The sequence below is a fragment of the Macadamia integrifolia genome, unplaced genomic scaffold, assembly GCF_013358625.1.
Source record: "Macadamia integrifolia cultivar HAES 741 unplaced genomic scaffold, SCU_Mint_v3 scaffold577, whole genome shotgun sequence".
Classification (NCBI taxonomy): domain Eukaryota; kingdom Viridiplantae; phylum Streptophyta; class Magnoliopsida; order Proteales; family Proteaceae; genus Macadamia; species Macadamia integrifolia.
The window spans coordinates 269,398-283,343 of NW_024870491.1; the positions used below are offsets into that span (position 1 = coordinate 269,398).

General features: G+C 35.9%; 2 protein-coding genes and 1 long non-coding RNA gene across 3 annotated transcripts in view; 2 read left to right on the forward strand and 1 right to left on the reverse strand.

Annotated features, from left to right (window-relative positions):
• The window catches only part of LOC122069316 (amino-acid permease BAT1 homolog), a 4,458-nt gene extending 3,831 nt beyond the window's left edge, over nucleotides 1–627 (forward strand). Inside the window, exon 9 of the mRNA XM_042633307.1 lies at nucleotides 606–627. Coding sequence (XP_042489241.1) covers nucleotides 606–627 — 22 coding nt within the window. The remainder of the gene's footprint in view (nucleotides 1–605) is intronic.
• Nucleotides 628–10,073: 9,446 nt separating this feature from the next.
• On the forward strand, nucleotides 10,074–13,838 carry LOC122069320 (amino-acid permease BAT1 homolog). Its single transcript, XM_042633310.1, is given in 8 exon segments — nucleotides 10,074–10,169; nucleotides 10,268–10,447; nucleotides 10,897–11,016; nucleotides 11,117–11,174; nucleotides 11,177–11,307; nucleotides 12,612–12,914; nucleotides 12,999–13,181; nucleotides 13,293–13,838. Coding segments are annotated over 8 exon segments (1,563 nt in total). The 3' UTR covers nucleotides 13,785–13,838.
• Nucleotides 12,325–12,543, reverse strand: LOC122069322. Its single transcript, XR_006137430.1, has 2 exons — nucleotides 12,508–12,543; nucleotides 12,325–12,395 (listed from the first exon to the last, which is right to left on the reverse strand). It is a non-coding gene; the product is annotated as an uncharacterized LOC122069322 (long non-coding RNA).
• Nucleotides 13,839–13,946: the final 108 nt, after the last annotated feature.

The following is a 13,946-nucleotide window of genomic DNA, read 5'->3' on the forward strand; positions in this document are numbered from 1 at the left end:
TAGATGAATATTTCTTAATGAATAAAAAGAAAGAGGAACATTTTTATGAATAAAAAAGAATGTGATTTGGTGATTAACCAAAGCACCAAAAGATTTTTTTTTTTTTTTTTCCTCTCACAATCATACATGTGGAATGGTATCAAAAAGATCAAGATCAAAAATCGATCAAGGCTGATACCATTCGGATCTAGCCGCTATGAATTATTCTGTTCGTTTTTGAGAACCATGGTGAAGTGGATGGAGAGAGAGGGGATTGTTGTAGAGGCAGGTTTTTTTGGGTGAAACCAAGCCGTAGTCACTTCTGGGGGTTTTGGTCGACCCAATCCATTTCTAAAACCAAGATTTCAGACCGGCACAGGTGATGATCCACCATTCACATAGAGGATTTCAATCTGTTGAGCCCAAAGGCCCACAACTGCTGGAAAAGTTGTTTGATGAATCGATGTGGAGTTTGACATTTCTTGTTGAATACGAAACTATCCCTTCTCAAGTGCAGTACAATGAGTAGGAATAGGGGTTCAAATAAGTCCAGTTAGCTCCAACCTGCCCTAACCTGTCCTGAGCCCTGTCAAGGTCTTGGCTAAGTATTTGTTGGAATTTTTCAGGCCAGATGCTGGGCCGGGTTAGGCCCTTGTTGACGCCTTGGGTTGAACTTAGCCCAACCCGCCCCTATGTATATTATATATTATATTACTATATATAATAAATATATTATACTATTATGTTATTAACATATAAAATGTCATACCTTTTTATCATTACACCACCTACTATCTTTACTTCCTCTTTTTCTAATATATATATATATATATATATATTTTGTTGGCTTTCAAAGTTTAAGAATGGACTGGTTAATATTCTCCCTCTTTTTCTCTCTCATCCAAATGGCAATAGATACAAAGATTGTCACAGTCAATTAGGGCTAACCCAGCCCAATCAAGGTCAATTTCGACAAGATTGGGTTGGACAGAGCCTAATAAGATTGGAACTGGATTGAGATATCCCATATCTTAGCCTGACTTAGAGTTGGAATGGGCTTGGACTGAATTAAGAGACTTCAGAATTAGATTGCGTTTCAAAAAACCTGGTCCAACCCAGCCCATTGATACCCGTAAGCCAGAACCTTCAACTCATCCTTTGCAGGCAAGTTTTATGATGATGGTCAAGGATACATGTAGGGCTATATTTGTTTTCAAGGAAAATTGAAGGAGAAAAGTGGAAATTATAAATTCAAACCTAATAAAGATTTTTTTTTTAATTATTACTTCACATGATTTTGTTATTAATTCTAATTTATTTTATATTTAACTAATAAATTCACTTCACTTTGTATCTAAATCCAAGAATTTAAAAAATAATATAAAAATTATATCTAAGAAGTATCATGACTAAATATCATAAGAAATTTACATAATTTATATAATTATGTTGAATAATGATTATAAAAGTTTCTTTTTTAGGTTTGAAATTTTCTATTTCCCTTCTCTTCAATTTCCCATACAATCAAACAAAACCTTTTATAGGACAATTTGTGCTCTAGAAGAAGTTAGGATTATGAAAGCCATGTATTGCTTGGACTTAAGGCCATGGTTGGAAGGCATTAAAAAAGATTCTATTTTTTTTTTTTTTTTGGTTAGAAAATAAAAATAAAAAATTGAAAAAACGTAAATTAATCATTATTTTTGGTATTATACCCAACTGAATATTTAAGTTCCATGCATATTGAACTTGCATACATACATAAGGTTTCTCATCCAATTCCTTAAACCATGCTCGCAAGTAACCATAAATGACTTTCACCAAAAAAAAAAAAGTAACTATAAATGACTTAATGTCTACCTAAGAGATTTAATATTAAAAAAAAAAAAAAAGACTTTAACCGTAATCTTTACATAACCCATTTCTCCAAGAGATGTTTTTTTTTCCATAGAATCCATGAGATTATTAATGTTGAATTATAAGAACTATTACAATATTACACTCCGGGTGTAGCTTCATTGGTCCAAAGGTATTGTGTGTTAACTAACGTCTCCAACTCATTACTCCTTATGACTAATTTGTTAAATGGATTAATTATAACACCAAGGTTTTCATTTAGACGTGAACCCTAAAAGCAGGTAGGTTCAAGGGATTCCTCCTTAGCAAAATAAAGAAATGTTATATTTTCTGCCCGCTACTGCCAGGTAATATATTATATAAATCAATGCCGACCCTTCTATCGAAAATAATAATAATAATAATAATCAGTGGCCACCTTTCTAGCTATCACAACAGAGACCTAAGACCAAATCCATCCTTCATGTCTCTGCACAAGATTAAATGTTAAAAATGAGGACTTTCTTTGTATCTCCGCTGAGTAATGGGCAACCATTTTCATCATGGTTCTTATAATAACACAACTTGGATTGCAATCTCTTTGTATAGGATTTAATGTAATGTTGAATCATGAAGGGCTCACTAGTCATACTTTTTAATTTTTTGGGTGGGGAGGGGGTTAAAAGAGCCATACTTCTTCAAGTGGTCAGATTTCTATACACAGGACACAACAATCAGTATACTAATGTATGATGAATTAAAAAATAAATAGGGATAAAATTTTTTTTATTAGAGAGCGATCCTTATGCCACAGACATCGGGCAAGTGCGTCTCTTGGATAGAAAATACTTAATAATGGCAGGAAAGAAAGGCTGCACATGCGGACGAAAAATTGAGGCTGTAAGGCCCGGACAATGCAGATGATCATAGCCACTTGGTGAGCCAAGGAGAAGCTTGGGACCCAATTAGGGTTAAGGATAGAGACTCTACAACTACCAGCTACAGCCCTTCTTGAACTCTTTAAAAAATAATGGGTAAACTTCAGTCCTCTCCTATGGACTAAAGCGAAATATCAACTAGACCCACCACCTTTGCAAAAATATCATTACCCTCCTCTACAAGAAAAAGATGCTATCTAACAGCCCCAACTGTTAGTTCTGACTATTAAGTCAAGTTAATTTTTTTCAAAATTTCCAAAATACCCCCTATTTGTCCAATACCTAAGCTACCCTCATCCTGCATGAAAACCCCTTTTTTTTTTCACTCTTTCTCCCTTTCCCTCTGAAAATCGCGAGGAACCCTAAGTGCGGTTTTCTTGCTTGAAGCTGCTTGAAGGAGAAGGAGCAGGAAGCAACTCGACGCTGAATCGCCTTCTTATTTATTTATTTATTTATTTTATAATTTTGGGAGGGGGTCTTGAGCAATGTTTTTGTTCATGAGTTTCCTGTCTTCAATTGGCTTTTGGGAGTGACAGTATTGGACTACTTGACACATCAGCCAATGACTGGGGCCATCCACCTACTTCAGGAATACAATAATGTTCAAAAAAGATTACAAAGTGATATCCCATCCCATCCCAAGCTAATATGTTCAATCCCATTTGAAAGCCTTCAACCTTCTCAGTGCGCTCCAAATGTACTCCCTTCTTTCCTTGCCTTTTTCTGCGCTTCCCCAGCTTTTCTTTTATCGTCTCTTAAAATTTTAACTGTGCTTTGGTCTTCAACAATATGTTCACTTCAGTAATGGTAGAGGAAGCTTGTGACTTGGTCAATATTTGTGAATTATTGATGGTAGATTGGCTTCCCATACTTCTCTCCTTCCTCTGCACAAACCAAAATGAAAAACTATAAGTTAGTTATACTTATTGTAGAATTAAACCTAATACCTTTGTCCCTATTGTCTTCCCAGAAGAAGCAGCTTTGTCTTTCACTGGGGCTCCTTTACATCTCCTCACCTTGTGATCAGTGAACTTTGACTTTTAAACACAAGGGGATCTGACGTTATGGTCCTCTCACAAAACTGGAGCTTGAACATACTCCCTGGGTTTCTTTCTATTATCATTTCATCATATGCAGGTAGCTTGGCATATGACTTAGAATGGCTACCTTCTTTCAGCACACTTGCTTTCTTCTTGGTTCTATACAATTTCTGGTAAGGGGCATTGATCCTAAAATTATCCATAAAATATGTCTTCATTGCATTAGTATTCATGTCTGGGTCTGCCCTTAGCTGTGCTGCAACATGGGAAGCTACCCATGTGGATGTAACATTTTTGTTTTGATCAACTCTCCCACAACAGTGCTTATTAATAATTTATTTTATCATAAATGTAGCTCCAAGATCACAAGGTGAAGCAAAGATGCTCCATGTACATCCTTCTGAGGCACACACAGCTCTTACTCTGGTTTTCTCATTCTTACCCCTCAAAATTTGAAAGCCGTCTTGAATTACATGGTCCCTAAGTATAGACCTGAAGTGATTAACATCATCAGAAACCATTCCAACCTCTAATTTATTTTTCTCAGAACCAACAGAACTAACATTCTTAACATATGGTTTGTAAAATTCATCAGAATCATAATCAGACCAACTATCATGCACATTATTTACATTATTACCTTACTGATCCCTTCTTACATTATCCTGTAGGTCAGATAAATGCTCTTTTTCTGGCTCAAGTTCTAGATCACTATCAATCTCTTCCAAGCTATTTTCATCTTCACTATTAAATTTTCAATCCTTATCACTTTCTTCATCACAATCACAATCACTTATCATTTCAATTCCACTACTACTAACTGTATTTTTATCAGTTTCAATGCCACCAGTCCCTTTACTACTAGAAGCCTTAAAGGATTCCCCATCGCTTCTCTATTGATGCTTCCTTCTGCTACCACCACTCATCTACTCTTGCTGTACATTAGAACCATACTCAGTCTGACTTTGTTGGATAATAATACCAACACTATCTTGACTTTGCTGTATATCCTCACCATACCAGTCTGACTTTGTTGGATAATAGTACCAACACCAACTATAGCATCATCATCTCTTTTAACCAGATGACCAAGTAATGCATTTACTGTGTATTTTCCAGATGGTCTTTCATCAATATACAAATCACATACAAATAAGTTAATGTAATCAACTTGTGAATTCAATTCAAACAACCGTACCACAACTTCATCCTTGTCAACTTCCAGATCCTGACTATTCGGAAGTATACACTTCACCTTAAATCTCACATTATGGCCTATGGGGACATGCTTGATAACAGTATTATATATGTCGGTCATCATGTCTCTATAACAACACTCATCTGGATCCACCACTGTAAGCTTTGAGGTGTTTGCATTGTAGTGATAATATATTCCTACCCTTATCTCCATAACAGAACAAAAGTAGATCTTTCCAAGTGGTCCTTCCAACTACAACAATATAGAAAGCTAAGTGATTACTACAACAATATAGGAAGCTGAGTGATTAAAAGAGAAAAAAATAATAAATAAATAAAAAGAGCTGAGTAAACTAGGAACAAGCATGCACAGTTCAATAAGGTATAGTAAAAGTGATTTAAGAAAAAAAAAGAAAAGGGTAAATCAGTAAGGTATAGTACTGTATTGTATTATCTTGAATAAGAAGGATGACTGGATGAAGAAAGATTCAAGACTTCCAGGTAAATGGAGTGATGGAGAAAAGGTGATAAAATCTTTCTCTTATGTACATTTGAATTACTTGCAGGCCAATGTTGGGCTTTATCTTTTAGTCAATTAATGTGATATATAGTATTACCTCCACTAGCCAACCATGTCTCTATATCATATTCCTTCCGGTCAGTTAACCTTACTCACAGTGAAGTTTCCGTCTTCCTCTAGGTAATTTCAGGGAAAGTTCTTTGATTACTACAAGAAAAGTCATTTTTGGCAACAGTTTTCTTCTTCTTAACCACATTCTCTACTTCTTATTGTGGTTGACTTTTGACGAGTGTGATATCCTTATCAAATGGACTGGTCTTCATTTGTCCATATCTTGGGTTTAATAGGATTAATTTAAAAAAAAAAAAAAAAGAAGGCATTTTCTTGAAGGGAATTAACTTAACTGGTGAGATGGGTGAAGAAGTCTAAGGAATGAAATTGAAAACCTCCAGCTATATGGAACTGATTCATCAGGTAAGATCATTAGGATAGCAACTTAATTGTAAAAGTTGTCTCTAGGATTTGAATGGGAGATGAATAGAAGAACAGCATAATAAAATGCATTAGAGCAACATCCCACATCCCATGGAACCATACTCATCTGCGACTCATTTCGCAAAGGTGGTGTGGACTGTGTAACCCACCAAAAACCAAAAACCACAAATTGTAAATCAAAACAAAGCAAAGATTTCTCCACATCAATCGTCCAACGTTAAAAATAAAAATAAAAAATAAAAAATAAAAAAAGGATTGAAGCCGATTGAAGACAGGAAACTCATGAACAAGAACATTGAAGACGATTCAGCGAATGGGTGTTATCTGCAGAGCATGGGCACCAAATCGCAAGAACTTGAAGCCGATTGAGAACGATTCAGCGACCAATTGCTTCCTTCTCCTTCTACTTCAAGCGGCTTCAAGTAAGAAAACCGCACTTAGTGCTACTCACAATTTTCAGAGGGCCATTCAACGACCAGTTGCTTCCTCTTCCTTCTCCCTTCTCCTTCTCCTTCAAACAGTTTCAAGCGAGAAAACCGCACTTAGGGTTCGTCGCGATTTTCAGAGGGAAAAGGAGAAAGAATAAAAGAAAAGTGTTTTCACTTAGGATGAGAGTAGTTTAGGTATGAGACAATCAGAGGGTATTTGGGGATTTTGAAAAAGAATAACTTGACTCAACAGCCAAAACTAATGGGTTGGGATTGTTGGATTGCATCTTTTTTCTTGTAGGGGAAGGTTATGATATTTTTACAGAAGGTGGTGGGTCAAGTTGATATTTTATCTTAGTTTAAGGAAAGGAAGTAAAGTTTACGCAAAAATAATGAGTATCTTTATCTTTGGCCTAATTCAGATATTAATCAAGTCCTCTCTACTATGGCTATAACAATTTATTTCCTCGTATTCATCAAAATAAGTGTATTTTATAATAAATCTCAGAATCCTACTAGTGTTGTTGATTTAATAAATAAATATTTAGTTGAGTCTAATCTTATGCTGAATTGCGAGCCACAATCTAATATTAATTATTTTTTAATGTACTTGATTAATAACTTGCATTATCATTTAGGGATTTTCTGATGATTATCTTTGATGGTATAGTTTATTTGATCTCTTTTGCATGGTGGTAAGACATCTATTGTTTTTTAATAATGATTTTGTATTCCACCCTATTTCTTTGAGTTTAGCTTTTTCAGGGTCTAGGCTGGCATCAAAGGCCAAAAGTATCATGCAAGGTTTGTCTTAAGTAGATATCGTGCAATACAGGTGACGATGTAATTAACTTTTATTCTAATTTAGTTTACCTTATCATTAAAAATATATAAAAATATATATATATATATTGAACCATTGTGATTGAGGACTAAACAAGATAGAATAGACTAAACAAATAAAATGTCCTATTTCCTTCTACTACTCTTTTCTATTCAATCAAGGTTTCACAAGTTGCCTTTTTAATCAAACCAACTACAACTGAAAGAGAGGCAAATATAAGTCATAGTGTTATATTGAGGATGTAAATGGATAGTTGAAATCTAAATTTGAATCCACATTCGTATTTGTTTAGGGGTATCTGTATCCAGTCAAAAGGTAATCAGATTAAAATCTAAATTATCCAAAAAATAATTATCTGATCTGATTAAATAATCAATTAATAATTTTGAGCATTCTTGAAGTTTAGACTAGTTCTAGAGAATGAGGAAAAGAGCTAAGACAACTCAGAAATATGGATTAAGAGATATTGTATTCATTGGAGGGTGGAAGTCCGGATTGCATAAGTCAAGGAGTAAACAAATGATTGAAAATCCAAATTCGATTCGCATCTGTATCCGATCAGGAAATATCCAAATCTGATCATATCCGATCCATTTATATCTGAGAATGGACTTTGCATTCCCCTAGAAACCATTCCCCTAGAAACCCCCTCTCCCCTCTCCCCTCTCCCTAATGAAAACTACAATTGACTAAAGACTTCATTTCTAAATTAATCATTCTTATAAACAATTTAAAAAAAAAACTCTGAATTAATTATTGTTAAATGTTTTGTCTCACAAAGATGGTTCTGTTGGAGATTTTTCAGCACCCCAATTTTTAAAAAAACAAGATATGAAGTTTATTGAACTCTCTATGATGTCATTATTTCATCATCGATATGTTTTTGTTATTCAATTGCCATAATTTCTTTCTTCCATTACAAAATACACAAGTCAAATCAACGGGAGTAATCATGACAGTATCTTATTAGCATCATGGTTCTTAATTATCTTTTTGTAAACATGGTTCTTAATTATAATATTTCAATTAAACATACTCTCAATGCCTTTGTACATAATTCAATGTTTAAATATGAGGACTTTGCCTATAATATGTATGGAAACCATTTCTTCATGGGGACAGCCTCCTTGCAAGTAACTTCAGATTCATCAGCATGTGAAAGTCTAATACACTGAATGTTGATTATCGCGGCCATTTTACTTCTAATAAAATGGAGCTAGAAGAACTTCTTAGCTTTAAAGATATAGAAAATAGTAAGTAATAATTAAAAGAAAATAACAATTACACATTTGTAATATGGGATAAGACAAGATGGAAATAGATTTTTTTTTGGTAACGTCGATGGAAATAGATTAAACATACGGAAAAGTTTTCCTTCACAATGCGTGAAGGTTTCATTCACCCATATGTGGTCATTATTACTCCCTCTACTAGTCAAAGTCGAAAAAACCTTCCCCATTAATCATGATAACCATTCTATCAGATAGGATTCATCTCCATAGAGACCACGACTAGAGAGTGATCCCATGGTTGAGGTGAACTCGAGACGCATGACCAGGTCCTCCTAGCCGTGCGATTACTCTTTGGTCCCTAGCCTCTATGAAGAGGAGCCAAATCCCATTCCATCACAAAGACATCCATTGGTCATGGGATTCTTCCTTACTTGTGGATGTGAGAAAATTCGATCCTTAAACATATAAAATGTACTACCTCCATTTACTTTTTTTGTCAAGTTAATGTTTCACAAGTTGCCGCCACTTTTATTCAAAATAACTACAGTTGAAGGATTAGAAAATTAATACGAGAAATCATCCTCTTGAATTTATGGAGCACAGAATTTATGAATTCAACTTATTCAATTCTTCATAGTGCCCCAATTTTATTTTATTTTTTGATAAAACATTATTCAATAAACCACATATTATTTACCTTTTTTTTTTTTTCATAATTGTTTCCTTCCATTAATAAGTTAAGTCAATAGGGGTAATACTGAAAACATAGTTTGAATTAATAGATAATCAATGCTTAAACAATAACCTCCTTAATTTCTTATTTTTCCAAACAAGAGTCTCTTTCATATGGATAAAGAAACCTCAGGGAAACAACAAAGACTTGAGATGTTTTGAAAGTTTGACAATGGCACAGTGGTCAACAAGAGAACAAGCCCAATATAAGGCCTGAACATCTCTACTAAACCCCTAAAAGGGTCCAGATTGTGGTAAAGCCCAACCAAAGTTGTAGACCCAAATTGTCCAAACTCCACGTCTCCATTATTGGATAGAAGACCGTTATTTCATAAATTGCGGGTACCAACTAAAATTCAAACTCTCTAACTTTTTAAATATGACTTCTCTTGTTAGTAGAACAAAACAAAGACTAAATAGAGTGAATTGTAAAGAGAGTAATAGATCGTATTTTTTTTGCAGCCAAATGGTGGGGTTCTACCACTGTTAGTTCCTTGGCTACTTATCTCACTACTTTCTTGGCCTCTATAAAGTTGCCCAATTCTCAAACTCAGGCCACACTTTATCTGCTCTTCACCATCTGGACTAGAGTATCAGCAAGTACATAGAACTGATTCTCCTAATCTCTCACTGGTGAATCTTGACCACCTAGAGTGATTGAAAAGTGAAGTGAAGAAAACCAGATAGATTCATTCTGGTGGGCTTGTGAAGATATGATGACTAATTCACAACCTCAGGTAACATTTCCTCTGTTCAGAGTTTCGACCATCTTAGTATATGTTGTCCCTCACTGGTGAATTTTGACCACTTTGATTCTCTGCGGGCTCGCCAGATGGATAGGGGAGGGGAAAACCTAGACAGGAGAATTGATTCAGGAGAGAAACGTCTCAATGAGCTTGGTTACAAGCAAGAACTCAGAAGAGAAATGGTAATCTGATTTCCTCTCTTTGTTCCTTTGTGATAGTGTTTCTTTCTCTGTTTCAAATCCAGAGACATTCAGAGTGGATTTTTGTTTGGTTTTTGCAGTGTCTGTTGAAGACATTCGGGATTACATTCTCAAGTATGGCGGTTTTCGCAGGGACCCCTTTGTACGGTTCAAGTCTTCTTTATGCAGGGCCTGCCCCTATGATATGGGGATGGGTGATGGTTACATTCTTCACCTGGTTCATTGGGATTGCCATGGCTGAGATCTGCTCTTCTTTCCCAGTATGTTTCATCTCTCATATTATCTTTGCCTTTTCGATCACTGTTATGGTAGCACAAATGATTGGCACTGGGAAAGGAATTTCAAGTGTTCAGAATATCTCTCTTTAGATTCTGTCATTAGGATTAGGTCACAGAATAACCCATCAGAAGCCTAGCAGCAAATTCCTTTTGCTTCTATAAACTTTAAAAGCTTTTGTTTTATGAAAACATTTGAAACCAAGGTACTCATGAGCATTGTAGAAGTTGGATCCCTAAAATGTTCCATGTCCACTATACACCAATCCCTATTGCATTATGACAAATTTGTGTCCCTTTCGATAACCCAATTTTCCCTGAAAAAGGAAATATTGTAGCTTTCCATTACCTTCTATTTCACAATTATTTTCCTTAAAAAAAAAATTTCATTCGACAAATTAATCAAACTGATACTGTTCTAGCATTGACATCAGACAGCTGGTTCACTTTACTTCTGGGCTGCTCATTTGGCCGGCCCCAGATTGGGTCCATTTGCATCTTGGTGCTGTGCTTGGCTAGAAATAATCGGCCTTGTTTCTGGAATAGGTACACAGGTACTTCTGTTTCCTCCTAACTTGTTTCTCTTGAATCATTATTCAAACTGTGATCCCAAGTATTACATGGTTTCTAACTCATCTTCTGCTCCACTGCTAGGCTTATGCAGGGTCACAGACATTGCAAATCATCATTTGACTATGTACTGGTACAAACCAGGTGGCGGATACTTTGCTCCTCCCAGGGTATTCTTATGCATGTATATAGGTCTAACCATCATATGGGCAGTACTCAACATCTTTGCATTACAAGTTGTGGCCCTTCTTGACATAATCTCAATAGGGTGGCAGGTATGCTTTGATCTGTAACTATATATTATGCTACCTATCATTTCATGGACCAGAGATTTACTCCCCCTCTCTGTGGTACTCTATAGAGATGTCTCACATTGAGAAAGAGAGAAGAGATAAATAGATGGTGTGAATCAGTAGAAAATTTCCTCCATCTCTTCCTATCACCCCAACCGCCAGCAGAAAAGTTCCAATAGAATCACCATAAGGCTATGTTTAGTTGTCGAGAGTAAAGAAAAGAAAAGAATGATGGTAAAATGATTGATTCATATGCTTATCTTTCTCCTCAAATTCAATTTTTTTATCTTTTCTTCTCTTTCCTTTTCTTAACAACCAAACATAGCCTAAAAGTCAATACATAGCACATTTGCTGGGTATAGAAATTTTCAACACACCACTCAAGTTCATACTTCTTTATGGATTCTGACTGTTAAGTATTTCCAGGGTTTTCTTTCCATACCCTCTTTCATAATAGTCTGAACGATGGTTCTTGATAGATGTTTAGGATCATTCACTTGGGGGGAGGGGATCCATAAGTCAGACATGGGCCATAAAGAACAGTCCCTACCATTCAAATTGCATTGATGAGACCATATATCATCTGAACTGCACAGGTCTAGGGATATGTCTGAAACATCGCCCTGCAATTAAACTGAACTGATTCGATAGGATATGTCAAATGATCCTGATATTCTCCACAATAGGCAGTCATTTTCTCTCTTCTTCTGCTTCCCCCATTCTCCCCCCAGCAAAGTATTTAAGCTACCATTTGACAAAAAGTGAGCAGAAGTCCTTTCCACTTTCTTCCTCTCATCGATTCTACATGTGTCACTGTTCAATGTCTTGTTCGAATTTTGTTGGGAGAACTGTTTAGATCCTAACTTATTAAGCTTGTACCAAAAACTTGGTTCAAAACCCCATCAACACCCAATAACACTGATGACTCACTTGCATACAAAAGAACATAAGAGAGACAGAGACAGAGAGAGAGAGAGAGAGAGAGAGAGAAAGAGAGAGTTGTTCTTGCCATAGATTTGAGTGAAAAATAATCCTCTTTACTCTAAAACACTCAAAATTTTCTTGTGTATCTACAAGCACAACAACCAAAAGAGGAGGGAAGAGAGAGTTGTATTTTCAGTGAGTTCTGTTTTACCTCTTGAAATCTTCAGAGAAACTAAACTACTGATTCAAGGAACATACCACAAATTTCAGAGAATGTTGTCAATGGAAGTTCTTCCTCAAAAGTACTGCATTTCTCCTATGTTTTACAGCTCTTTTTTATTTACTCACCAAATGACCTGCAGGTAATTGGTCTGGCTGTAGTTATAATGCTCCCCTGGGTGGCACCTCATACTCAATCTGCTTCTTATGTGTTCACTCATTTAAAGACATCTCCAGAGTTGACTGGCATCAGTAGCATACCCTATGCAGTGATTCTATCAGTACTTCTCAGTCATTACTGTTTGTTTGGTTATGACACTGCTGCACATCTGACGGAGGAAACAAAGGATGCAGACATAACTGGCCCTATTGCAATTCTCTCAAGCATAGGAGTCATCTCATTGTTAGGAGGGGCTTTCTACTTAGCTCTCACTTTCAGCATTCAGGTACTTCTCTTACAAAGTATTACTGTCTGTGTATTATGTCCATGAGAAATGCATAATATATGACTGAAACTTTAATTTGTGTAGGATCTGAACTACTTATACAACCCGACCAATGAGACAGCTGGGGCACTTGTACCAGCACAAATAATCTATGATGCATTTCAGGGAAGGTTCCATCATTCTGGAGGAGCTATAGTTTTCCTATTCATCATATGGGGATCCTTTTTCTCTTGTGGCCTTTCAGTCACTGCTAGTGCAGCCAGAGTAGTAAGAGAAACCAGCTTCTCCTTTTCTTATTATCATATTATTGTGGCTATCCTCAAGCCCTATTCGGCAACTTATTTACAGTTACATTTTATCCGTCGTGAATTGTTCTAGGTGTATGCAGTATCAAGGGATGGAGGAATTCCCTTTTCATCAATATGGAGACAATTGCACCCAAAATACAAGGTGCCAAAGAATGCAGTTTGGTTGTGTGCAGCTATCACCATTCTTATGGGACTACCCCTTTTGAAGGTTAATGTTGTCTTCACTGCCATCTTTTCTATAAGTACAGTTGGGTGGGTTGGAAGCTATGCAGTGCCAATTTTCGCAAGGCTAGTAATGGATGAGAAGAATTTCAAACCTGGACCTTTTTATTTGGGAAGAATTAGAAGGCCAATTTGCCTTGTGGCCTTCCTGTGGATATGTTATAGCTGTTCAGTGTTTCTCTTGCCAACTTACTACCCTAACAAGTGGGATAACTTCAACTATGCACCCATTGCTCTGGGTATAGTTCTGACATTAGTAATGTTGTGGTGGGTATTGGATGCAAGGAAATGGTTCAAAGGACCAGTCAGGAACATCAAGCTTCAGAATGGAAATGCTTAACATCCTTGCAAATGGTCTAATGTATACTTTATGTATTTGAAGTAAAGTGTGAAATGAGAAAAAGAAATTATCGATAGATGAATATTTCTTAATGAATAGAAAGAGAAAGGAACATTTTTATGAATAAAAAAAAAAAAAGTGATTTGGTGATCAACCAAAACA